A 27825-nucleotide genomic window follows, 5' to 3' on the forward strand; every position below is an offset into this window, starting at 1 on the left:
ACGAATGGAGATTTCATCATTCTTGGAAAGCTACTACTAATACACCCTTTCGTTGCGCAACTCAACCATGTGATGTTTGGCTTGAATCCCACAGTTTGAATGCACTTAAACCTAGAGTCTTTTTTCATCTATAAAACAGAGAAGAAATTTATTTTTTTCCTCATAGTTGTAAATTTCTAATTCCAATGACAATTTAATAAGGTATCCACATAAAATTTCTGAATTCTTTCACTTTAACAACTCTAAAATATTTTCTAGTAACTAAATAAGGATATATTTACTACTTCCTCCGGTCCATTTTATTGGATGTTTTTGTCCTTCTTTTTTTTTTTTTTTTTTCAAATATCAAAAAGATTTTTTTTTTCAAAGTTGCCTATGGAATAAAGAGTCTCTGTTATATTTCTAACGAACAAATTAAATAAAAAGTAAAGATAAATATAGTCAATTTTATTTTTAATTAATATTAAAAAGTAAATTTTTTAATATGTGTAAAAATAACTAAAATTTAATTAAAGTGGACCAGAGGAGAGTATAACGGAGGGGAATTTACACGCAATAGGTAATATTATTAGACATGCACACTACTTCTCTAGCAGAGTAACCTATTCTTTTGGTCTATTAGATCAAGATGCAAACTCAGATTCAGAAAACCAAGAAGCTCAATATTTTGATGATAAAAAAATGATCAATCTTATCATCCATTACACTTTTGATCAATTTATACGGTTGCTGCCTCGTAAGGTAACTCTAAAGTGAAATGCATGGACATATTCAAATTCTTTGAGAAGAAATGTTCAAATTTATCCCTCAACATTGAATTTATTATTTTAAATTACTCACGTATCGGAGATTTATTAGATATCAATGGCTAACCACTTTTTTCAATATTAAAAGTTAGCTTAATTTTAGGGTAAGATCTGATAATTTTCCTTTGAGAAAAAGAGAGACAAGGGCATATGAAAGTAATAAGGGAGAAGAAATCGTCCATTTCCATAACAAATTTTGAAACATTTTTGCTATTCGAATGTTCGTTTGAACTTGAAAAAAGGGTCCCCTCCTTTCTCTTCATTTCTGAATCCACCCCTCAAAAAAGCAAAAGTTGAATAAAGTTTTTCATAAGATTCTTATTTCAGACTGTCACCACTTTCAACTTTCAAATCCTTCACTCTAACCCTCCCCTCTCTTTCTTTAAACAGTGTAAAAATACAGTTATATTTGCTTTTTGTGTGTGTGTATGTGTGTGTGTAGAGACTCCAAATACCCATGATTACAAAGACACTTTTCTTCACTTCCCTATGACTGAAAGAATGATAAAGAAAAGGCTCTAAAGAGGGAGATTCTTTTGAAAATAAAAAAAATGTTCCATTTGTCTCTTCATTCTTATAATACCCATTGATCCGAAATCTTCACTTTATTTTCCTTTCTTTTTACACCTCTTCCTTGTACTAGTATATTCCAAAAAATCTATCTCCCTCTTTTCCCTATTCCTTTCAACCCTTCTCTAATTTTTTTTTTCAACAATCAATCCAATTTAGTATTTTGCTTTTTCTTTTTCCCTCCCTTTGAACCATTTTATTATACTTTTGTGTTTTCTTGATGTTTGGTTTGAAATGGGTAGGGGAGGAAGAGTGGAGGTGGTAAGCAGCAAAGGGTGTTCAAAGTTGTTAGTGGATTTTTCTTCTTCATTCAGAGGGATTCCTTCTTATTCATTGGAACCACTCATAATGTCTCCTGCTTCCTCTGCCTCTGTTATGTCTGAATCAACGGTCACCACTCGATCCAATGATCCATTTTATGGACTTGTTATCTGTGTTACTGGACTTTCTAAAGGTATAATTTTTGGAATATTTTGTGAGCTTTGAATTGAAAGAGAAGATGAAAGATTGTAGCTCTTTTTTTTTATTTTTTTATAATTTAAAGTTGATGGTGATGTGTCATGACATGTTCTATTTAGTGGCGGAGCTAAGTGTGTTGAAGGGGTTCAATTTGGTTTATAGTAGTTGTTGAATCTCCTTGATAGTTTAGTGTATTCACTCACTTGTTCAAGTTTGCATTTTTTTGAATCCCCTGTTGGAATTCCCGGCTCCGCCACTGGTTCTATTGCTTCTACTTTTATTTTCTTTTTCTTCAACTTATAATTGTCTTCAATATGTTATTTACAGAAGCTAGGAAGCAAGTGATGGAAGCAACAGAGAGATTAGGTGGTAAATACAGCCCACATTTGCACCCTCAATGTACCCATCTGGTGGTTCAGATATCCTTTTTTTCCTGCATTTTTTAAATCCTTGATCATTTTTTCTCTATACCCTCTTTATGTTTACGACTCTGGTAAACAATAGTACTTCCGTACTTAAACAACGAGGAGAAATGAGAATTGGATAGATGGATCTAGTTAAGTGTTTATAACTTGCTTATTACACACAGGTTATCGGGTGATTCAGGTCTAGTGTTTATTTTTTGGTTAAGGTTTGTTGCCTGGACTGGTATTCCTTAATGTCTATTACAGCTTTTGTGGACGTAAGTTTGAGCATGCCTCGAAACATGGTTCAAAAAATGGTCTTCTGGTTGTTACATTGGCATGGTTTGTGGATAGTGTGAGAAGGAACGGTAAGGAGTGTCATCTGTTTGTAAATTTTATTAGCTTCATTACTTGTTTTCTGTATTACTCTTGTATTGCATGTTTTATGTTCTTTTTCAATTGATTAACTCTCTTATTTATTCTTCCTAGAAATGGACTGTTGAATGTGCTGATCCTGCTTCTGTTTTTTGGGTAACCTTTACTTCTTTCAATTTGAATAACATAGTCAGTTATGATTCGTAATAGTTTTTTTTTTTTTTTTTGGCAAAGGCAGATACATGATTTTAAGCCACTACCTTTTTATGATAATGGATGCGAGTGTAGTATAAATATATATTCTGGAAAATTTTCAACGACGTATACATCGTTTAAGCAGAAGGCAGTGGGTTAGCGCTTTGTATCCGCCATTGCTTCATAGCATTTAATTTAATTCTATTCTACAGAAGCACAACTCTAGAACAGAGAGACAATGCTGATATATAGGCTTTCTTGAACTTCCTGACTTAATATTTGGTGTTGAAATGGTTGAGAGATATGCGAAGCTTTATCCTTCATGTTTTTATTTAGAATGAAATAAGCCGCTTCTTTTATTTCTTGAAATTGAGCTGTCATTGTTCTGCTTAAGATGCTTCTACATGGATAATCAACTAAAAGTAGTTACAAAAATTGATGGTTAACTAGAATTTGTTTCCTTCTATAATGAATAAGCCTTTTTTACTTTTCATTTGTTATCAAAGGCAACCCATATTTCTGTCGCTTAAGGTTTAGGAAATATATTACTTTTGATTCGTCCTATTTTGTCTATGACCAACACATTAATGTTTATGTTTGCTCCAGTGAGGTTGAGTGAATCGCTTTATAGTGTTAAAGGTGTTGGACAAGGTGGTCTCTCAGTGGATGATATCGACGGGCTTGTTCAGAGAGCCAGCAGGCAGCATTCATGTCTCCCTGTTGTATTGCCTGAAAATAGCAAACAAGCTGACATGATTGAAGAGCCACTTATGCATGCTGAAAGAGAACCTAAAAGAAGGACTCTGCTCGGTCATACCTTTTATGTTGATGGAGATGTTTCTGATGAGCTGCGCAGTAAGGTAGGTTTAGGTTGTTATAAAAAAGCTCAACATTTAATATTTTTCAAACAAATACAGGATTATTTTGCTGTAGTACTGCTTATCTAAGTCTTATATGTTTATGCCTTTTGTTTCACTGAAAATCGGTGCTACGCCACATGGCATTTTTCTTTTTTTTGTTACAACAATACGAATCCTTATATTGCATCATATTCTAAAGCCTAGGTCGTCTGAGTCAAGTCAAGTTATAGAAGGTGCTTACTTTTTCTCTGACTTGTGTAAAACTTAGGTCATCGAGTCTGCTGCAGCAGAAGGTGCTAGTTTGGTGGATCGGTGGTTTGTTGGTTGTGGTGCAAGTCATGTAGTCTGTGAAGGAAACTCAATTCAGAAATACCTTGGCCATTCCTCTAACATTGTTACTGTAAGTGTTACTCCATCCATTTAGTGAGTAAGCATGAATGCTTTTATGATCGGAACCTTGATCAAAAGTGAAAATTAACTTACTACGAAATTACAATTTCTCTGACCCCACGTTTATCTTGTCCCAGGCAAGAGTTTTACATAGGTCCTTCTATTAGTATTTCCTCAAGGACAACTGTATCATTCCCCTGATTCATTTCTTCGTTTGAATAACTTTTTCTGTCAGCCGCTTTGGGTTCTGAAGAGCGCGAAGGAAAAGCGTCTGCAGCGGCTTGTTCATATGTCTGCTGATTTGGCTAGGCAAACTGGAGCATTACTTGATAGCATTCAGAATACAATTAATAGCAAGGTATATATTCAACCTCCTTCCTGCCGCTTGCCCTCTTTTCTCGCTTTCTCTCTCTCTCTCCATATGATTACTGGTGAACTTTCCTAAAGTGCTTTCTCTATCATCTTAAACACTGTTTAGAATATCTTCCTATTGTTTAAATCCGAAGGATGTTAGCTTTGTGTTTCTATGACAAAGCAGATTGATCTATGTCGTTACACAAAGCATATTTATCCTTTTCTTTCTCGCACAAGGACACCATACTAATTCTGTCATTACATAAGGATGTATGTGCCTGAGGATTTTTAGCACAGGGGATACATTACTTTTAAGTGATAAAATTCACTCGTTCTTGGCAGTAACTTTCTGCTACTGAAAGCAAGATTCTTGGAGAACCAAGATTACTACAATCTCCCACCCCAGAACAATCCCGGGGACTATGAGCAACTTGTTCGCGAAAACTTCAATTCAGCGATCAATGTTAACCACTTTCGAACTATTTATGATATAGAGTGCTTATGTAAGTACAAGAGATATGCCTATGGCTGGTTTCATGTCTTTCACATCTTTTTCCTAAGGGCCACTATCTAATCCAAAAATCACATAAGTTGGGCTTCAATTGGGGTTGGTGGTCAAGGGAAACTATAGTCCAACATTGTTTCAAGGATCCTGGCCTAGCAATTTGTAATTTTGACCATATGCTAGGGGTTTTTAGTCTTATTCGAAGTACTACTCTGTTTTTCTGGTTTTCCTACAAATCTCAAATAATTATACATGTCATAATGGTATCCTGGTAATTTTTCCCAAACTCTTTAGGGTTGTCTTTCCGGAAATTAAGATCTTTAGATGGACATTGTATTGTTGGTTTTATATAGGGTTTCCCATTGATGTAGCTTTATATCTTTCCCTTGACTTTGGACTCGGAGTAGTTACGGAATTTGCAATTGGATCCTAGCTAAACTCAGTAATTCACTGCTCGCATTGACCAAAAAATGGAAGTGCTTTTTGGTTACCCGAGCTCCAAAGTGATTACCACTTCTCTTAAAGGAAACATTCTAATACTGTCACGACCCAAAATCCATCTAGTCGTGATGGCACCTAACCCAACCCGCTAGGTAAGCCAATTAACAATTATCCAATTCCAATGAAATTAATAAAAACAATTAAATAGAAGAAATTATCTAAATCTTATACATTCCCTAAGAACTGGTAGTGCAAATCATGAGCTGCTAAGATTAAAATTTACAAAGCTGGTATGAAACAAATATATCATCCGTTCGAAATTATATAAACAGATCTTTATAAATCTAAGGCTACCATGAACAAGAGGCAGCTACAACCACAACGCAGGTATGTCTTCAATTCTAGCTCCCGTCGATCACAGCAACATCATCATCCAACATCTGCGCGCAAGGTGCGGAAGTGTAGTATGAGTACAACCGACCCCATGTACTCAATAAGTAATAAACCTAACATTAGGTTGAAAGTAGTGACGAGCTGGAACCAAGGTCTGAGTCTAACACCAATAGCCAACAACAGTTCATAACAACATAATGAAAGTAATAAAAGAAGTAGCTCAGAGATAAAATGCTCAGCTTGTTCACAGTTCCAGAAAATAGGCCTGTTTTTCAAGTATATCAGTGAAAACCCAAATCTTTTACCGAAATCGCCAAAAATATGAGTAAGTTTAAAAACTGTGATTTCTCCCAAAAATCCTTTCAACAAAAAGTAAGATGTTTCCTTTTTCCAGATAGCAAGAGTAACATACATCTCTATGTCTATATGTCAATATGTGTGAGAAGTCATGAATGACGTGATATTGTACAGCATGAAAAAAATGCATCTCTATGCCGGTATGTCATGTGTGCATGTCAATGCAATGTATCTCGGAGATGAACTCATGTACTCACACTCTCAGTGCCTAATCTCTCTGTCTCACACTTTCCACTCATCATGCTCAATCACTCGACATGCTCAGTCACTTAGTACTTTATATGGCCAATCCAGCCCATGTAATATCCATCCCAAATATATACATAGCAACTGACAGTCAGTCACTCAGTACTATATAAAGCTAATGCAGCCTGGGGAAGATCCATCCCCAAATATAAATGCTTCGGACAAAATCCATGTCCAGGGAAGATTCATCCCTTAATATAAATCAACCGCGCTTACTGGGGATGTGTGCAGACTCCGGAGGGGCTCCTTTAGCCCCGTCACACCTCCTTTTTACCTGAAAGGGAATATGGAATTTTTCCAATTTAAGTGACATTAATCGAAATGAGATTATTTATTTCAGAGTCGCCACTTGGGATAATTATATGGTGCCCCAAGTCACCGGTTTATTTTGAATCCCAAATCGAGGAAATTATATGGTGACTTAGGACACCATATAATTATCCCAAGTGGCGACTCTGAAATAAATAATCCCATTTCGATTAATGTCACTTAAGTTGGAAAAACTCCCTATTCCCTTTCGGGTAAAAAGGAGGTGTGACAGCTCTAGCGACTCTGCTGGGGACCAAGAATCCAGAACTTCTGGTTCAGTGTTCAGAATTCGAGCTTGTTATATGATCTACGCTTGGCTTTATTGTTTGTTGATATTACTATATTTGTGGACCTAATGTGCTAATTGCCGCTTATTTACCGCTTTGATATTATTTGAACTGTATTAAACTGTCTTCTTACGCCTCCCTTCTGAGTCTTCTAAAAATATGGTGCACACGTACGCGTGGCCCACTTTTCTGTTAGAAGTTATACCAAATAAAACGAGGCTGGCCAGCAACAAGGTCGGGTAAACTTTCGTGCTTCCGGTACGTTGCCCCCACCTCGGCTTGAGCTGTCCGCTCGGGTAAGCTAGGTCTAGTAGGAACGTTTGCTTGCATCACATGCATTTGACCTTGGGGACTCAACACAGGGGTTCGGTCCGTCTAGGACAGGTGTACCCAAAAAGGCCATCTTGATGCATCTTACGTGCTATGTGTACATTTATTTGTTTCGGCTTGCATGTTGACCGGCTAGGAAAAGAAAATCAAGAGAAAAACAAAGAGTGATGTAGGAGGGAAATTAAGCCCGTATCTAAAAACTCCGCTATTTGAAAATGTCCCGAAACTCTGCCAAAATTTTTCAAAAGTTAGAAAAGAAAGAAAAGGAAAATGAGTTATTTCAAAATGAGTCAATAACATGTTTCTCCCGATTATGTCAAAATTCACCGAACTACGCAGGTCTGATTCTCACCGGATGTGGGATATGCAGGCAACCTACATATGGTTCGGCCTCATTTTTGCAAAATAACCAAATAAAACAAAGTGTGTTCTAGTGCTTTGGTCAAAAGAGTAAGCCGACCCAACTTCGGTTATGCCTTAAACCGATTTTGCCGGTAGTCTTAGAACATCTTTCAATTGTCGAAGGGCTATTTTCGTAAAGAACGGACAAGTCTGTCGGTAAGGTGTCACGTTTCCATAAGTACCCTTCTCCGGCCTCATTCATTTGGAATTGTGAAGGGGTCACGTTTGCAAAACAATCACTTTTTGCTAAAATGTCATAGGGGGCCATTTGCCTTTGATTTTTCTCCTTTAGAAATTGTAAACTGATCTCGCAAAAAGTGTTCACCGGAGTCAACCCTAACCTTAATGATCCATAGGTACAAATGAACACTGTCTAGAACTCGTCACTATTGGTCATAGAACAGACTCAGCTGCAGCTTCGTATGTGGTGGTATGATTTAGATGGAGATGGTCAAGATTGGGTAAAAGAGCATTTGGGTGCCCTTACAGACATTATGGAAATCAAACCGCGGAGGATCTAATCAAGGCCTTGGTAACTTTTTGGGATCCTGTCCACAACGTTTTTCGTTTCTCGAATTTTGAGCTTACTCCTACTCTGGAGGAAATAGCCGGATATATTGACTTTGGCCGGGACTTGAGAAAACAACAACTTATATTCCCAAGGGCTCCCTCTATGCACAAATTCTTTGATCTCCTGAATATCAGTAAGCAAATGAAGAAGACCAATGTAAACAAAGGATGTTGTTCCTTTTACTTTTTGTATTCTAGGTTTGGGCATTCAGTTGGGTTCGAAACGCACGAAAAGGGATTAAACAACAAACAAGATAAGAGCATCCGGCAAATTCATCGTCGGTTCGCTTTCATAGTGTCGTTTTTTGGGAATTATAGTCTTTCCGAATGCAGAAGGGACAATAGATATCCGCATGGCCAGAATTGCACAAATTCTCACTGCTAAAAAAGACCATACACTTGCTCCATTAGTGCTGGCAGACATTTATCGAGCATTAACATTGTGTAAGTCTGGGGCTCAATTCTTTGAAGGTTGTAACATTCTTCTACAAATGTGGTTGATCGAACACCTCCGCCATCACCCCAAATTCATGAGTTATGGCTCGAGTAAGGACAACTTTATCAAGAGTTATGAGGAAAAGGTGAAAGACTACAATTCTCCATAAGGGTTTGAAGCCTGGTCTCCAACTTAAGAACTCTAAAAGCAAGTCAGATTGAATGGGCTCTAGGATGGCTTCCGGTAATGGAAGTCATACACATGACGGCTACAAAAGGCTACCTAATGTTGATGGGTTTAAGAAGTGTCCAACCATACGCACCGCAAAGAGTTTTAAGGCAGTTGGGAAGATATCAAGTGGTGCCCGAAGATGAAGATTTGAGTACCCAAATCATTGAGCTACACCTAGAAGCTACATTACTCGAGGCTTTAGTCCAACCAGATTGGAATGGTTGTTGATATCTGAAAAATGACACCCAGGTACCAGATCTCGCGAGAGGAGAAGTGGATCCAGATATGCCGTGTGGTTTGAGAGAAGGTCTTGTGCAAATAATGAGCCCGAGCCCGAAAGGCCCGTCAAAAGACCACATGTTCAGGCTTTTGATGATAAAATCCGAGAAAGGTTGGCCTGGGGAAAAAAGGAGAAAAAATATCAAGCCACCATTCACACCTTGGAAGAAAAGTTGAGAAACGTCGCATTTCATAATGACATACAGGTGCAAGAAGCTGAAGGGGAAAGGAGAAGGTTGGCCCAAGAAAATGAAGCCCTCCGAGCTCAGATTCGGAGGATGAAGATAGCCGCTGAAAACCCGGCCAGAAGTAGACAAGATGAAAAACTCATAAACAGTCTTAGACGAAAAATGTGTGATTATGGGGCTGACTTGGAAAAAGCCGAAGAGGAATTGGCAAAAGCCCGGGCAAAGTTGGCAAAGAATGCAGAAGAGCTGACGAGGTTTGCTCAACAGCTAAGGGAAAAGTATCACAGAGAAGTCACGTTTTTAAAAAAGAAGCTGACTACTCTTGAAAATGAAATGGCCCAGCAAACAAAGAGTTTCAAAGCAGAAAGGGAGCATTGCTGTGCACTTATTTGCCGACTAGAAGAAAGCATGCAATAGTTACAGAACCAAAACAACACAGATACACAAGTGTTAGAAGCTCGGGCACAGCAAATCGAGCGTCTGCTTCAGGAGAAAGGTGTCATCAGAGCAAGGAGTAAAGAGATAGCCGACTGTGTCGTGATGAAATGTCACGAATGTGAAGACATGATTAGGTCTATATTTTTTGCTTCTGTGATGGCATTCGTTCACCAGGTGATGGCTGACTTGGACCGTCTTTAAGAGGATATTGCACGAAGGCCCACGCAGAGACCGGCTAATGTCCCGCAGGCTCCTAGGGTACCGGTGGAGGCTCTTATGTATTCCTGACTTTCTTTTTGTTTTAAGTCTGTCTTTCATTTTTTCGAGTCTGTTAGTTTTTTTCCAGGCCTGTTTTGTTTTTCTGTTTAGAGTATGTATGTCAAAGTCCTTGTAATAGAAAAATCCAAAAAGATTTTATGAAATATTGAAAACCCCAAAATTTTTCTTTCTTTTATTTCACATTTATCTCCTGAACTACGTAATGATCTGATTCATGCGACGTCATGATACGTAGGCAATCCCCATAGGATTCGATCATAACCATAGAATAAAAATAGGAGAGAAAATGTGGCAAAACAAAAGAACAAAAGAGTGCAAAAATAAAAAGGGAGCGATAGGAACCAAGTGAGAAAATCAATAGTGACTAAAGGAAGGCAGGAGTGAAGGAAAAGTAAGTGCATTAGTTAAGGCCGGGATGAAGCATGCAACCGTTCAAACACACGATAGAAGCATTTAACTGTTTAGGTGCATTGCATCCCAAACGTGCGATTGCCTATCTGTGAAACTCTTAAAAACTAACAAGTTTGCTGTTGCAATCTAGTACAAGAAGGTGGTTAGTTTATTTGGCATTCTGGCAAGCCATCCATATATCACCTGGTCAAAACACAAGACAATCATGGCTAGCAAAGAATTAGACACAAGTGTTGTTGACCCACCGAGAGAGATGGTGGAATCTGAGTCTGGTTTGAAAGAAGAGGTACATAAGCTGAAGCACCAAATGTCAGAAATGTATCAAGCATGGATCAGGGGGCATCCTCCACCGTCATTCCCTGCCAACTATACAGAAAACCCTGCTTTCATCCCACCACTGTCACAAGCCCAAGATCCCACTCTTGTTGATCTTCCCCCTCAGCATACACCAGGCTTTACCCCTACCACCACTATCCCGGCACTTCCAGGCTCCACCAGCAAAAGCAACCACATACCCTGCTCCGCCATCTACTCCTGTTTTCGTAGCCCCTCCGCTAGGTACCCTCCATCGATTTTCTAGTGAACCGGCGTTCCAAGCTCAAGATACCCAATACTATGGTCCAGAGCCCACTTTTAAAGTCCCGGATCATTACTCCTACACTCCTCACTTTGAACCTCCTGTCGAAACTGAGAAACCACCCAAGAACGCGGAGCAAGAGGAGATATTTAGGAAAGTATAGAGTTTGGAGCAATCATTGAGGAATATGCAAGGGTTAGGAGGCCAAGTGAGTGTGGCTTATAAGGATTTGTGCTTGTTTCCCGATGTCCAGCTACCTGCCGGGTTCAAGATGCCCAAGTTTGACTTGTACGATGGGCATGGAGACCCTGTGGCCCACTTAAGAGGGTTTTGCAGCAAGACGAGAGGTGCTGGTGGGAAGGATGAATTGCTGATGGCTTATTTTAGTCAAAGTTTGAGTGGTGCAGCGTTGGAATGGTACACCCACCAGGACAATAGTAGGTGGTATACTTGGGGCGACTTGGCTCAGGCTTTCGCCCGGCATTTTCAGTACAACGTAGAAATTGTCCCAGATCGCCTATCCTTGACCAAGATAGAGAAAAAGCCTAGTGAGAGCTTCAGAGAGTATGGTTTCCGGTGGAGAGAACAGGCTGCACGGGTCAACCTTCCAATGGAAAAAGACGAAATGGTGGAGTATTTTCTTCAGGCCTTGGAGCCTACTTACTTTGGCCACCTGATCTCGGCCATAGGTAAGTCTTTGAATGAAGTGGTAAAGATGGGAGGAATGGTGGAAGAAGGACTCAAATCAAGCAAGATCATGAGTTACTCTGCCATAAAAGCCACCACGCGGGCAATCCAATGTGGCAGCGGGGATGTGTTAGGGAAAAAGAAGAAAGAGGATGTTGCTATGGTCGTCTCAGGATCGTGGCATGGCCCAAGGGGTTCACCTTACCATTACACCCAGCCTCGACCCCAACCTCAAATCTACACCCAAGCTCCATATAATCCACCCCAACACTACTTCCCACCACAACACCCTCAATATTCAGTCAGACCACCCCAGTACCACGTCTACCACGCACAGTCATATGCTCAACCCCCTCCTTACCCGCAATGGCGTGCTCCAACTCCACAAAATCCTTATCCACCTCCACAAACATACCAAAACCCTACTGGTCCAAGCTTTCGACCCAGGCCGGAGTATAGAAAGGAAAGGCAGCAGCGGAAACAAATTTTCACCCCGCTTGGAGAGTCCTATGCCAGTTTGTTTCAAAGGTTGAGGCAGTTGGACGTTTTGAGGCCGATTGAGTCAAAGTTACGAAATCCCCCTCCAAAGAACCTGGATTATTCCCTCAGATGCGCATATTATTCTGATGCTCCGGGGCACGACATGGAAAAGTGTTGGCATTTGAAGAGCGCAATCCAAGAGCTTATCGATACAAATCAAATTGTGGTCCAGAGCCCGGAAGCGCCAGCTTCGGTTTTACGAAAATAGCCCTTCGACAATTGAAAGATGTTCTAAGGCTATTCCGGCAAACACGATTTAAGGCATAACCGAAGCTGGGTCGGCTTACTCTTTTGACCAAAGCACTAGACCACACTTTGTTTTATTTATTTTGCAAAAATGAGGCCGAATCTTATGGAGGTTGCCTACGTATCCCACATCCGGTGAGAATCGGACCTGCATAGTTTGGTCAATTTTGACATAATCGGGAGAAACATGTTATTGCCACTAGTCAAATGGTTCAACGTCATCTTATCAGGGACATGAGCTTCATTCAAAATCTTCATAAGGGCCCGGCGGTGTTCGTCTGAATGTATCAGTAATGATAGAAGAGAAATCTGAGCCGGTGTTTTCCTTAACTTATTCACGACGGAGTAGTCCTGCACCTTCATTTTTCTCAAGAACTCTTCCGCCTCCTCTTCGGTAACTGGCTGCTTTACTGGGATTGGGCTATCTTTGAACGGCTTAGCTTTCCTTAATTCCTCTGAGGTAAAACATCTCCCTGAACGAGTCAACCCTCGGGTTTCATTAACTTCCTCTTCCACTTCTTTCCCTTTATAAGTTACTATCACTTGCTTGTAATTCCATGGAATAGCCTTGGTGTTATCTATCGACAGCTGGGTCACGGGTTTAATAACAACAGAGGCAATGCGAGCCCCTTCCACGATTATGACAGGCGTACTTGCTACCCCTGGCACGACCATTTTCGGCTTTCCTTGCTTTGCTTCAACATCATCTGGGAACCCTTTCACGACTAATACAGGCGGCTTAACGTTGGGCGTGCTTAGCTTGTCTGTCAGCCCTTCAGCTGTCGAGGATGTTGCATTTGTAACAACTGGAGTTTTGACTGAAGTACTTTCACTGGCACGGATCATCATGACAGACTTCGAAGGCTTCTCGGGCTCCCCATCCCTATGCACTATCTCAATCATGTGCGTTTCGGCATGGGCTGGCAAAGGGTTTTGGTTGATGTTTGGCGCTTCCGGGCTCTGGACCACAATTTGATTTATATTGATAAGCTCTTGGATTGCGCTCTTCAAATGCCAACACTTTTCTGTGTCGTGCCCCGGAGCATCAGAACAATATGCGCATCTGAGGGAATAATCCAGGTTCTTTGGAGGGGGATTTCGTAACTTTGACTCAATCGGCCTCAAAACGTCCAACTGCCTCAACCTTTGAAACAAACTGGCATAGGACTCTCCAAGCGGGGTGAAAATTTGTTTCCGCTGCTGCCTTTCCTTTCTATACTCCGGCCTGGGTCGAAAGCTTGGATCAGTAGGGTTTCGGTATGTTTGTGGAGTTAGAGCACGCCCCATTGTGGGTAAGGAGGGGGTTGAGCATATGACTGTGCGTGGTAGACGTGGTATTGGGGTGGTCTGACTGAATATTGAGGGTCTAGGTGTAGCTCAATGACTTGGGTACTCAAATCTTCATCTTCGGGCACCACTTGATATCTTCCCAACTGCCTTAAAACTCTTTGCGGTGCGTATGGTTGGACACTTCTTAGACCCATCAACATTAGGTAACCTTTTGTAGCCATCATGTGTATGACTTCCGTTACCGGAAGCCATCCTAGAGCCCATTCAATCTGACTTGCTTTTAGAGTTCTTAAGTGGGAGACCAGGCTTCAAACCCTTATGGAGAACTGTAGTCTTTCACCTTTTCCTCATAACTCTTGATGAAGTTGTCCTTGCTCGAGCCATAACTCATGAATTTGGGGTGATGGCGGAGGTGTTCGATCAACCACATTTGTAGAAAAGTATTACAACCTTCAAAGAATTGAGCCCCGGGTAAGAAATTCTGTTAATCCGGGAGAAGGTGTTAGGCACTCCCGGATTTCGTGGTTTTAGCACGGTCGCTTTAATCATACCTGGCTTAATCAGTTTGTTTAATTACATATTTTATAACCTATGTGCATTTCACCTCTTTTAATTAAGAAATTATCCTAAAACGAGTCACGCGTACGTGTGCTCATTTGTTTGACGCGTCAAGAATCATGTCACGTGTACGTGTCCACAATTAATAACGCTTTATTAATATTAAGAAAATTTGGTCGAAGTTGCGAGAACACATACCTCGATTTTGTTTTTAGAATCATAATTATGTCATGAGAACGTGTACACAATCTTATTAATCGCGCCTAAAGCAAGCTACTAGGTTCATTATTCTTTTCCTTAATACTAGTTTAAGATCTTTGCCAGAAGCCAAGAGTCGAACTTAGGGCACATTGGATTCATTTGATTGTTATGGAGCACTAAACCGCTGTTGCTAAATTTCATTGGATCTAAGGCTACATGTTCGAGCTTATTCTAGCTACTGACTTCAACAAGCTGAGAGAGGCCATTTGTTTATACCAACTTGCTAAACAATTGGAAGCAAAATAAAATGCTAGCAATCTTTAGTCCATGTGAATTTTATTGGGTCAAACTCTAGGGCACATGACCTGAAGTATCCAGACTCATGTGCACAGCCCTATTTGGGTCATTTACAAGTCTGGCCCAATTCACCTCTTATGCACAAATTAACGCTAATTCTGAAAATACAGCAGTAGTGACTTGAATACAACATCGAACATAGAGTCAAATTAGCAGATTCATCACATTGTAACACAAAGAAACATTAGTATCCAAATCATGCTTCTAATCTATGAAATCTGAATAGAATAAACAATTATTAATACATGTTCTTATGCAGATACGGGTTAGGCAACAAAGCCGGACCTTAATTCAACCACATGAAAGGTCATTGGGCCTAAATTGAGGCCCACAACGTTTGACCCAATTTCTACTAAGATGGACCTTTCTTGTTTCAGGCCCACAACATGGAATACAACAGATGAAAGCATGCTATTACATATTCAGTCACCATACCAAAAGTAATTGAATCAAAATCATACAAAGCCCAACAACAAATCTGCCAGAATTATTACAATGATAATCATGTGTGAAATTTACAAGTAAAATTAATCATGCAATACTAGATTTTATAAGCCATATTGCTCTTTTCCACTTCACATTTGCTTAACCTTGTACCAAATCACAAATCTAACCTCCTCAAACACATGAACATTGGTCAATTTATGAATGCTATAATTTTCAAACTCAACTGTTTGTACAGGTTCCATTTCAAACTGCGATATTGCCCTAAAGACATGCATCTGGCACCACACAAAATGCTCATATTCAGGGAAGCAACAAAATCCAACATTTGTAATTCAAGCAAGTTGAGCATGCATTTTTTATTTAGCACTTGAACTAGCCAAAAACAATATGCAATCCGAATCAGCAAATAGACTTAGCCAACCAATATAGAACATATATCTATAACCAGAATACTCATACACCCAGCAAATAACAGTATTTCCAAACAACATATGATAGTCATGGTATTCAAATAGCTTCCTACATTACTTGGGCTACCAATACATACCTTAATTAGCAACCAAGTAAAAAGAAGAAAATAGGCTTCTGGACAAACTAGAGAGAACAAAAGCAGGCAGAAACAACAGCAAATCAGTAGAGGAGCAGCATTGAAATCCTAGAATAAAGCTTGAGCTTAAATCCAAACTTAACTTTAGAAAACCAGAGTTGATCCAAAACAAACTTCTCAAACCCTTTTTTTTAAGGGAGCTAGACTTACAAAAAGAAAATGTCACAATTCTGCTTTCAGAGCAGTCATAAGATGAAGAAAGGAAATGGAATTTCAGAGAAGATTTTAGGGTGTCCTTTTTCGTGTGTTGTGAGAAAGAAAAAGGTCCTATATAGGGAATAAAATCTGCCATGTGCTCCTAAGGATAAGGGAATCATTCTCTACAGCCAACCCTAAAATTTAGGAAAAGAGCATCTTTTGAAACAGAAAATGGAGAGCTGTCCATTTCTATTCAATTTCAGCATCTTTTCATTAACAAATTGGGACGGCTGTCCAAAATCTAGAAACTTCCTATATGCTTTATCTGAAATTCCCATTTTTCACTTTCCAATTGACCCCCCTTAAGCTCTGTTTATTACAAATAACCACCCCAAATTTGACCTAATTTCTAATCTTCAAATGCCCTTAATATCCATATTCCCTTAACCCCCTTCAAGTTTCAACGAACATACGGATATAAGCGACATTAGCCAACCACACTATTTAACAAATAATTAATAACTTATGTGATTAAACTAATTAGACACAAATGAACTAACTGATTAGGCACTTTAATTAGAGCAAAATATACTGATTGGATTCAGATATCAATCCGACCAAAGTTGAAAATCAAGCCAAAACCATAATATTAACCTAAACCATGCAATTAACTATTGACCAAGCATGAGAAAATCCTAACAAACCACAGATTATTATTACCTAAATTTCTTCATTTTTCGGTCAAAAGAAAAGGAAAACAGAATAAAGAAAAAGAGAAGAAAAGAAAGGAAAAGAAGAAGAAAAAAAAAGGAAAGAAAAGAAGAAAAGAGAAATAGAAATACCTAGACTAGGCGGACGGAAGGTTGGCTCAAACGGAACTCCGGCACTCTCCAATTTAAGCCGAAATTAGTATTAATCGAATGTTCTTGTTGAGAACAAACAATTAACACAAGTTTCGGGTCAAATCGCTCTTGCAAACTTTGAAGGAATGGCACTTAGGTTTTTTGCTGTTACTAGATCTAAAATTGGCCGGATTTAGCAGAGATTTTGGGAAGTTGATATGGAATTAAGGCTTAGGAGTGTGAGGGGAGTGTAGGGTGTGAATTTAGGGTTGTTTGGACATGGTTAGGTGGTGGCTGCCGGCTAGTGGAGTGAGAGAATTTGGGGGCGGCTAGGGTTAGGAGGCATAGAGAGATGGGGTTCTGAGGGGTTTTGGGGGGGGGGTGGACACTTATACGGGGAGGTATAGGTTAGTTCCCAGCCGTTGGATCATCGAAGATCAACGGTTGGGATTAAACGCCTCAAAACGGCGTCGTTTTGGGTAAGGGCTGGGGCTGGACCGGGTATGAGGAGCTGGGCTGGGGCGAGTTGAAGCAAAAATTGGGCTATGGGAAAATTAAGCCCAAACGTTGAGACAACCCTCTTTCCTTCTTGATTTATTTTAAAAACTTATAAAATTAAATTAAAACCTAAACTAAATCCTAAATAAAATCTAATATGTAGATTTAAAATAATTATCTATTTTCTAGCATTAAAATACTTAATTAACCTAAAACTAATGAAAGAATAATTACTAATTTGCAATTAAAACTAAAGTGCAAGAACGAACCAATATTTTTGTGATTTTTTTTCTTTATATATTAACTGCAATTGAGACCAAAAATGCAATGCCTGAAATATTTTTTTTGTATTTTTCATGATTTTAAAATATTAAACACGCAACTAAATGCAACCAACAATTATCAAGACATTCCTAAAAATTCTATAAAATTTAAAATAAATTAGAAAAATCTATTTTGTGACATTGTAGGAGTATTTTTGTTGGGCAAAAATCACGTGCTCACAAGCCCAAACGCTACATCAAGCCAATCATGGCATAAATCAATGGTACTCATTGCGACATGCAACCCAATCCACATATATACATATATCACTCACAGCTCAGGCCCTCGGCCTCACACAATCATCAATCTCTCCGGTCTCTCGGGCTCAGACTAGCCCAAAATGATGATATGATGTGTTAATAAATAGCAACAGAGACTGAGATATGATATGAATTGAACGAATATGACCGAGTATGAAATTACAATTTAAACAAATAATTCAACAACAATACGACCATGGTGGGTCCCAACAGAATAACCATGTAGCATAGACATGGTTTCTAACATGGATCACAACTCAATAGCTCTAGTACGTAGAGATTTCATGGTTACAGATAAGATCAGGTAACTACACAATACCACAGAAATAACGGAGTCACGATTCATACGGTGTGCGTCCACACGCCCGTCACCTAGCATGTGCGTCACCTCAACGCCAAAACACATAACATGTAATTCGCGGTTTCATACCCCCAGCACCAAGTTTAGAAGTGCTACCTACCTCGAACAAGCTAAATCCAATACCCCACAAGCCAAACGATGCTCCAAAAATACCATCCCGTGCATACCGACCCCCGAACGGCTAGAAACTAGCCAAAAGCAACTCAAATACATCAAATAATGCCAAAGAAAACAAACCCAATTGATAAAGGTCGAATCTTTAATCAAAATCCCAAAATCGACCAAAAAAGTCAAACTGGGGCCCGCGCCTCGGAACCCGATTAAACTCACAAAATCCGACAACCCATTCAATTACGAGTTCAACCATACTAGTTTCACTCAAACCCGACCCCGAATCGATATTCAAAACCCAAAATTTTTTTAGACAAAACCCCCCAAATTTCACTTTGAAATCATCAATCAAATGCCAAAAACGAAGATGGATTCATGAAATATAACCAAAATCAATTATTTAACACTTACCCCAATCCATATTGTGAAAATCGCCTCCAAAAATTGTCCAAATCCGAGCTCCCCAACTCAAAATATGATCAAATGAACAAACCTTCGATATTAAGCATTTTTGCCCAGCTGTTCTGCCTCGTTTTTGCGTGCCAAATGATCCCAAAACTTGCTTTTGATGCCTCCAATGGATTCCTTGTGAAATTTCAGTCAAGATAGGCTTTTGAATCACTCTATTTGACCTTATAATGAAGGAGATATGTTGGTTTCAATATTTGAAAATAGTGCAGATTTTAAATACGAAGTCAGTGACAATTTTGTAATTAATCTGAAAAATCTGACAACCCAATTCTCAGTAAAAATGATCATAAAATCCTCATACGATGTTCAAAATCGACGATTGTTTTTGCTATGGATCCGTAATTACGATACGGATCTAATGCTTCAATCAAACCAGAAATCGGAGCTCATTTGTTCAATGTGGTACCATTTATGCTTGAAGAAACGACGTCAAAACATAAGAAAAATGAGCGCAACACAACCCAAACCTATCCGAAACTCACCCGAGCCCGTGGGGATCTTGTACGAACATACCAACAAGTCCCATAACATAACACGGACCTACTCTAGGCCTCAAATCACGCATAACAACATCGAAACGACGAAACGCACCTCAAATCAAACTTAATGAACTTTCGAACTTTCGACTTCCAAAAACTCGCGCCGAAACATATCAAATCAACTGGAATGAACTCAAAATTTGCACAGAAGTCCTAATACATCATACGGAGCTACTCGTGCCCCCCAAACTACCGAGCGAAGTGAAAATGCTCAAAACGACCTGTGGGGTCGTTACAAATACTTCTTATATAATAATACATAGAGTTCAGCAGGACCCTTCTTTTACTCTTTTCGGCACGACTTTTCCTCTATGGTATTCTCCAAATACACAAAGTTAACTTGTGACTTCACATTTCTGATCAACAACTTCTGCAGTTCTCTATTTCAAACCTTTTCTTGGTAGTTGTGCTGAGGAAGAGGTGGACTATAATAAAAGATGAACGGAGCATTTTATAGTGAGAGTGATCCTTGCATCTTGTGGCTATTCTAAGGTCCTTTGATCTACAGTTGATTGTTGATATATAGTGAGTGTTAGAATAGTCATGTAAATAGGAGTAAATAAATAACCCTAATCCAATATATATTAGGAGTAGGACATGTTATGTGTGTATATATATAGGGCTCATTGTAACATATGTTAATACATCAATAATATATTTTCTCCCGTGCTTTCTCACATGGTATCAGAGCTATCGTGAGATATTTATCGCTGTGCGTAAATTCCAGCGACTCCGGAAAAAAAAAAAAACCTTTTTTTCCGGCAAAACAGCACTGTCCGCAAGAAAAAAAATCAATATCCGTCGGTGTTGTGCAAAAACCAACACCACCACGAGATAGATCAGCTTCCAGCGACCAAACCACAAAAATTTCTCCGGCAGAACCTCTCCCACGCGCCCTCACGCGCCGCCGGAAAATATTTTCCGGCGAGTCTCCGTCGTCACGCGCCGGCGCGTAAGGCCTCTTCCGGCCATTTTTTGGCCGAGCTTCTTCAGGACAGCCTGGTCACACAGCAATTCCGACCCTACCCATTCTGTTTTCGTTTGATTCCGACCACTTTGAGTTTTTCCGGCGACTACACTGATTTTTCCGGCAGCTACAGTACTTTTCCGGCAAACACAGTGTTTTCTTCATCTGTTTCAGAGAATTTTCAGTTGATTCTTTTTGTTATTTGGTGATAATCCAACCATGTCTTTGGGAGTCGATGCTTTCGGGTCTAGAAACCCGGGTTCTGGCAGTTCCGGTGTTATGATTACCTCAGAACCTTTAATGGGAGGTTCAAACTACTTAGATTGGGCTTCATCTGTCGAGTTGTGGTGTAAAGGTCAAGGAGTTCAAGATCATTTAACAAAAAAGGCTAGCGAAGGTGATGAAAAGGCCAAAACACAGTGGGAGAAGGTCGATGCTCAGTTATGTAGTATCCTGTGGCGATCTATTGATTCCAAGTTGATGCCCTTGTTCCGTCCATTCCAGACATGTTATTTAGTTTGGGAAAAGGCTCGTAATCTATACACTAATGACATATCTCGTTTCTATGATGTAATATCGCGAATGACAAGCTTGAAGAAACAGGAATTAGATATGTCTACTTACTTGGGACAAGTTCAGGCAGTCATGGAAGAATTTGAGACGTTGATGCCAGTTTCTGCCAGTATTGAAAAACAACAAGAGCAACGACAGAAGATGTTTCTAGTTCTTACACTCGCTGGACTCCCTAATGACCTTGATTCAGTACGTGACCAGATTTTGGCTAGTCCAACCGTCCCCACAGTTGATGAATTATTCTCTCGATTACTTCGCCTTGCTGCAGCACCTAGTCACCCAGTGAGCTCATCACAGACACTTGACTCATCTGTCCTCGTATCCCAATCAGTGGACAATCGGGCATCTCATACTATGGAGAATAGACGAGGAGGAGGTCGTTTTGGAAGATCTAGACCCAAGTGCTCCTATTGTCATAAACTTGGACACACTCGTGATGTATGCTATTCTTTACATGGCCGCCCAACCAAAAATGCTTATGTTGCTCAGACTGAGACTACAGGTAACCAGGGATTTTCTTTATCTGAAGGGGAGTATAATGAGTTCCTTCAGTATCGAGCAAGTAAGCAGACATCTCCACAAGTAGCTTCTGTTGCTCAGACTAATACTTCTGTTGCTGGTAATTCTTTTGCTTGTGTTTCCCAGTCTAGTCCTCCTGGACAATGGGTTGTGGACTCAGCCGCTTCTGATCATATCTCTGGTAATAAATCACTTTTGTCAAATATTGCGTATTCACAGTCTCTTCCCACTGTTACTTTAGCCAATGGGTCTCAAACCAAAGCAAAAGGAGTTGGACAAGCGAATCCCCTACCCTCTGTCACTCTAGATTCCGTTCTCTATGTCCCTGGCTGTCCTTTTAATCTTGCATCTGTTAGTCGTTTGACTCGTGCCCTCCATTGTGGTATATATTTTATTGATGATTCTTTTATTATGCAGGACCGCAGTACAGGGCAGACGATTGGAACAGGACTTGAATCAGAAGGGCTTTACTACCTTAACTCCCTAAAATCCTCCAAGGCATGTCTAGTTACAGATCCTCCGGACCTAATTCACAGACGTTTAGGACATCCAAGCTTATCCAAGCTTCAGAAGATGGTGCCTGGTTTGTCTAGTTTATCCACATTAGAGTGTGAGTCATGTCAGCTCGGGAAACATACCCGAGCCTCCTATCCTCGTAGTATTGAGAGTCACGCAGAGTCTATTTTTTCTTTAGTTCACTCTGATATATGGGGTCCTAGTAGAGTCAGTTCAACCTTGGGATTTCGTTATTTTGTTAGTTTTATTGATGATCATTCAAGATGTACTTGGATTTTCTTAATGAAAGATCGTTCTGAGTTGTTTTCTATATTCCAGAATTTTTGTGCTGAAATTAAAAATCAATTTGGTGTTTCCATTCGCACTTTTCGCAGTGATAATGCCTTAGAATATTTATCCTCTCAATTTCAGCAGTTTATGACTTCTCAAGGAATTATTCATCAGACCTCTTGTCCTTATACCCCTCAGCAAAATGGGGTTGCAGAGAGAAAGAATAGGCACATCATTGAGACTGCTCGCACACTTCTCATTGAATCTCATGTTCCGCTGCGTTTTTGGGGCGATGCAGTTCTCACAGCTTGTTATTTAGTTAATCGGATGCCTTCCTCTCCCATCCAGAATCAGATACCGTATGCAGTATTGTTTCCCCAATCACCCGTATACTCTGTTCCCCCTCGTGTTTTTGGGAGCACTTGTTTCGTTCATAACCTAGCCCCTGGGAAAGATAAGTTAGCTCCTCGTGCTCTCAAGTGTGTCTTCCTTGGTTATTCTCGTGTTCAGAAGGGATATCGTTGTTACTCACTTGATCTTCGTAGGTACTTTATGTCCTCTGACGTCACATTTTTTGAGTCTAAACCTTTCTTTACCTCTTCTGACCTTTCTGACCCCCTTGATATATCTGAGGTCTTACCTATACCGACCTTTAAGGAGTCTACTATAGCTCCTCCTTCACCTTCCGCCACAGAAGTCTTACCCGAGTCTCCTATAGCTCCTCCTTCACCTTCCGCTATAGAAGTCTTATCCATTCCAACCGTTGAGGAGTCTAGTGTGGCTCCTCCTAGACTCCCTGCCACAGGAACACCACTTTTGACATATCATCGTCGTCCGCGCCCAGCATCAGGTCCAGCTGATTCACGTCCTGCACCTGACCCTGCTAATACTGCGGACTTGTCTCCTCTTAATCAACCGATTGCACTTCGGAAAGGTATACGGGCCACCCTTAATCCTAATCCCCATTATGTCGGTTTGAGTTATCATCGTTTGTCATCACCCTATTATGCTTTTCTATCTTCTTTGTCCTCTGTTTCCATCCCTAAGTCTACAGGTGAAGCATTGTCTCATCCAGGATGGCGACAGGCTATGATTGACGAGATGTCTGCTTTACATACGAGTGGTACTTGGGAGCTCGTCCCTCTTCCTTCAGGTAAATCTACTGTTGGTTGTCGTTGGGTGTATGCAGTCAAGGTTGGTCCGGATGGTAAGGTTGATCGTCTTAAGGCTCGTCTTGTTGCCAAAGGATATACTCAGATATTTGGGCTCGATTACAGTGATACCTTCTCTCCTGTGGCTAAGATAGCATCAGTCCGCCTTTTTCTATCCATGGCTGCTGTTCGCCATTGGCCCCTCTATCAGCTGGACATTAAGAATGCTTTTTTACACGGTGACCTTGAGGATGAAGTTTATATGGAGCAACCACCTGGGTTTGTTGCTCAGGGGGAGTCTCGTGGCCTTGTATGTCGCTTGCGTCGGTCACTTTATGGTCTAAAGCAGTCTCCTCGAGCCTGGTTTGGTAAGTTCAGCACAGTTATTCGAGAATTTGGCATGATTCAGAGTGAAGCTGATCACTCTGTATTCTATCGGCATTCTGCCTCGAGTCTCTGTATTTATCTGGTGGTCTATGTTGACGACATTGTTATTACCGGCAATGACCAGGATGGTATTACTAAATTGAAGCAACATCTCTTGCAACACTTTCAGACTAAGGATCTGGGCAAACTAAAGTATTTTCTGGGTATTGAGGTCGCTCAGTCTAGCTCAGGTGTTGTGATCTCACAACGAAAGTATGCCTTAGATATTCTTGAAGAGACAGGAATGACAGGTTGTAGACCGGTTGACACTCCGATGGATCCGAATTCTAAACTTATGCCAGGACAGGGGGAGCCTCTTAGCGATCCTGCAAGATATAGACGGTTGGTTGGTAAATTAAATTACCTTACAGTGACAAGACCTGACATTTCCTTTTCTGTGAGTGTTGTGAGTCAGTTTATGGATTCTCCGTATGATAGTCATTGGGATGCAGTTGTTCGCATTCTTCGGTATATAAAATCAGCTCCAGGCAAAGGTTTATTGTTTGAGGGTCGAGGCCATGAGCAGATCGTTGGATACTCAGATGCTGATTGGGCAGGATCACCTTCTAATAGACGTTCTACGTCTGGATATTGTGTCTTGGTAGGACGAAATTTGGTGTCCTGGAAGAGCAAGAAACAGAATGTGGTTGCTCGGTCTAGTGCAGAAGCAGAATATCGAGCGATGGCTATGGCGACATGTGAGCTAATTTGGATCAAACAGTTGCTCAAGGAGTTGAAATTTGGTGAAATTAGTCAGATGGGACTTGTGTGTGATAATCAAGCTGCTCTTCATATTGCGTCAAATCCAGTGTTCCATGAGAGAACTAAACACATTGAGATTGACTGTCACTTTGTTAGAGAAAAGATACTCTCGGGAGATATTGCTACAAAGTTTGTGAAGTCGAATGATCAGCTTGCAGATATTTTCACCAAGTCCCTTGCTGGTCCTCGTATTAACTACATATGTAACAAGCTCGGTACATATGATTTATATGCACCAGCTTGAGGGGGAGTGTTAGAATAGTCATGTAAATAGGAGTAAATAAATAACCCTAATCCAATATATATTAGGAGTAGGACATGTTATGTGTATATATATAGGGCTCATTGTAACATATGTTAATACATCAATAATATATTTTCTCCCGTGCTTTCTCACAGTGGGGAGGTTGGCTGGTCGTTAAATACCTTGACTATCTTTCTAATTTCTTGACTTAAACTACAGACGTCATAGTTGAATGCTATGCAGATATAGGTGCTGAACGGATGCCATGTAAACCGTTGCCTGGGTTTCATCACCTACTTCTCCTAAACTTCAAGATGTAGCAAATGATTAGTTGGATAGGGTGGCTTCCAGTAGCTGACCTTTTCAAATTGGTCATGTACTGATAACAATGTGAATGCATTTGAATTTTCTGTTGATATATTTTCCTGAATGTTACTGCATTGTACCATGTACTTTGGAGATTTTCCTGCTATAGCTCTTCAATTTTAAAAAATTCTTATGAATTGTTTATAGGAAATTAATGCTGGTGCTCTTCTTCAAGATACCACAAGTTCTACACCTATAGTGAACCAGGAAGAAAGACTAAATGTCGTCAATGTGGCCAAAGAGGGAGTAAGGAAGCGTCGTGGTTGGCGTATGCAGGTAAAAGCACTTCAGCTTTTGTGATGCAGCTCCTTTCTTTTGTTTCAACGATGCTACCAGATACACTATGTAAATAGATTCATAGATGGTTTAGGCTTACAATTCTGTTTTCTGTTATGGCTAATATGTTACTTGGCAATATATTGTGTTATGACATGGCATACCTCTCTTTTCAGATATAACGTCTTAATGCGAGTTGCATTCTTGAGCTAGAGCAAGAATCATGAATTACATGTTTAATTCTTCTAAATTGTGTGTGGTTTGGTCCAAGGTTGAGGCACTTAGCGTTTATATCTACATCTGTCAGTCCAAAATGCTTTTGGTCGAACAGTAATCTTGTACTTGGTTCTTTTTTTTCTTGGCATGATTTTGGTTCATTTTTTGAATTTCTAGTTCACCGGTAAATTGCTTGTTCTCAGTGCTTACCAAAATACAGTTAAGCATTGCCAGGAGTCATGACTGTTTTATCCTAGTTAATTCTTTTGACTGTTGTTCTTCCATTGTTTGTGTATAGCACTCAATTTGCCAACAATTAATCATGATCTTGTATATATTGTTGTTCTCAATGAAATTGAAATTTAATTTTACTTGTCCATTTTGTTGTTTCAGACATGTCAGACCCCTTTACGTCACCTATCTCCGAACATCCTTCTAGATTCCATCTGCTGGTCGATATCTGACCCAACTTCGACTGCTTCGATTTACATGGACGCTTCTAGTGCTGAAGATGCAAAACAACAGAACACTTCTGTATTCTTTGACGCAAAGGAGGATCAGAAAGCATCTGATGCTTCATTTGTGAACCTATCCCGACCGCTTTCTGAAAGGTTCGTCAGATCTCTTACTTTCAGTGACTGTTACAGTTTCACCTCCTACTAACAGTTCTTATTCTACATTAACTCTTTTTGTTTCCCGATGCTACACAAATGTTGATGTCATTTCCAACAGGAAAAATGCGTCTTCAATTATTTTATCGAATTTTCCACAAATGCCAATTGATAAGTCATGTGCTTGTCACATGCAGGTGGGTGCTTATTAGAATTTAGCATAGGACAATTCAAAGACCAATGTCAAACTATTGGGTTACTCTTGGTAGAACAGATACAATAGGGATAGAATTGCAACTTAGCTCAATCATTGATGACTATAGATGTGATTTACTCTGTCATGTTTTTTTAATTCCGTTTATCTTGTATTGTGTACCTCACTTGTAATGATCTTCCTTTGATTGTTTTTTTGTTTTTGTTGATTGCAGTGAAAAATCTGAGCTAATATTGAAAACCAACTTCCTTAATATACTGTTTCCAGTTGATCGATTTTCCGAAATGGGTCCATGTTCCAGGACCTTTTTTAGTGAGAAAGGGTTCACATGTTTACAGGTGTTGGATTACATACATGCATTTTACCAGGTATTGGGTTTTTCCCTTGCTAGATTAGCTGTTTTTATTTTGGCTGGTGATTTTGGTGGATTTTCAGTGTTATTTCAAGAAGGGATTCCAAACAGAAAGATTTCACTTCCTATAACATTACGTTTGTGATTTCCATAGGAAAACATGTCCGTTGCAGAGGTAGAGATAGCAATTCACACAGATTCAAGACATGCTGACCGCCTAAGATCAGTTTACTGCAGTAAAGAGACTAGCGAGCGAGGTTGTGTTGAATTCAAACGAATTGAATTTCTGGGTAGCCGTAAAAGTTTTGAAATGCTGAAGCGTGTTTCTGGTGATAACAACTGTAATGTGTATGAGTTATTGATCAGAGCATAAGTTCATAGGAAAAAGACATTCTACTTTGGTTTTGATTTGGCTGGTAAGCTACAACTTCTTCTAAGTTGCAGAGTTTGATGATGTAGTGAAGATTAAAGAGAAACTGTATATATTCATCATCAAAATCATTTTTGCAATGTGATATTTTGTATATTTGTAAAGAAAAAAAGGTATACTAGCCAGATGGAGTATGACCCCTGGTCATCGTCGTCGTCTTTTCTTCATCTTCTTCTGCCAAATAAGTGTTGTTTACTCATTTTAGACGCTTCCTTTTTCATTTGAAGTGGCAGTCAATTTCAATATATGTATGTGAACCAACAAATTAGACAGATTATGCAAGGAAACTTGACTTTTACACATCAATTGCATAGTGGAAAATTTACAGGACTACTACCCAATAAGTGAATTTTTATAACGAAC

General features: G+C 39.8%; 1 protein-coding gene across 1 annotated transcript; it reads left to right on the top strand.

Annotated features, from left to right (window-relative positions):
* The first annotated feature begins 1013 nt into the window (after positions 1–1013).
* LOC109241938 lies at positions 1014–27705 on the top strand. The gene is made up of 10 exons (XM_019408768.1): positions 1014–1830; positions 2163–2254; positions 2505–2607; positions 3416–3669; positions 3938–4069; positions 4295–4417; positions 25511–25639; positions 26249–26466; positions 26895–27048; positions 27187–27705. Exons 1-10 carry the CDS (start codon positions 1611–1613, stop codon positions 27403–27405), a joined length of 1644 nt encoding a protein of 547 aa, XP_019264313.1. The 5' UTR covers positions 1014–1610; the 3' UTR covers positions 27406–27705.
* The last annotated feature ends 120 nt before the right edge of the window (positions 27706–27825 follow it).

The sequence above is a fragment of the Nicotiana attenuata genome, unplaced genomic scaffold, assembly GCF_001879085.1.
Source record: "Nicotiana attenuata strain UT unplaced genomic scaffold, NIATTr2, whole genome shotgun sequence".
Classification (NCBI taxonomy): Eukaryota; Viridiplantae; Streptophyta; class Magnoliopsida; order Solanales; family Solanaceae; genus Nicotiana; species Nicotiana attenuata.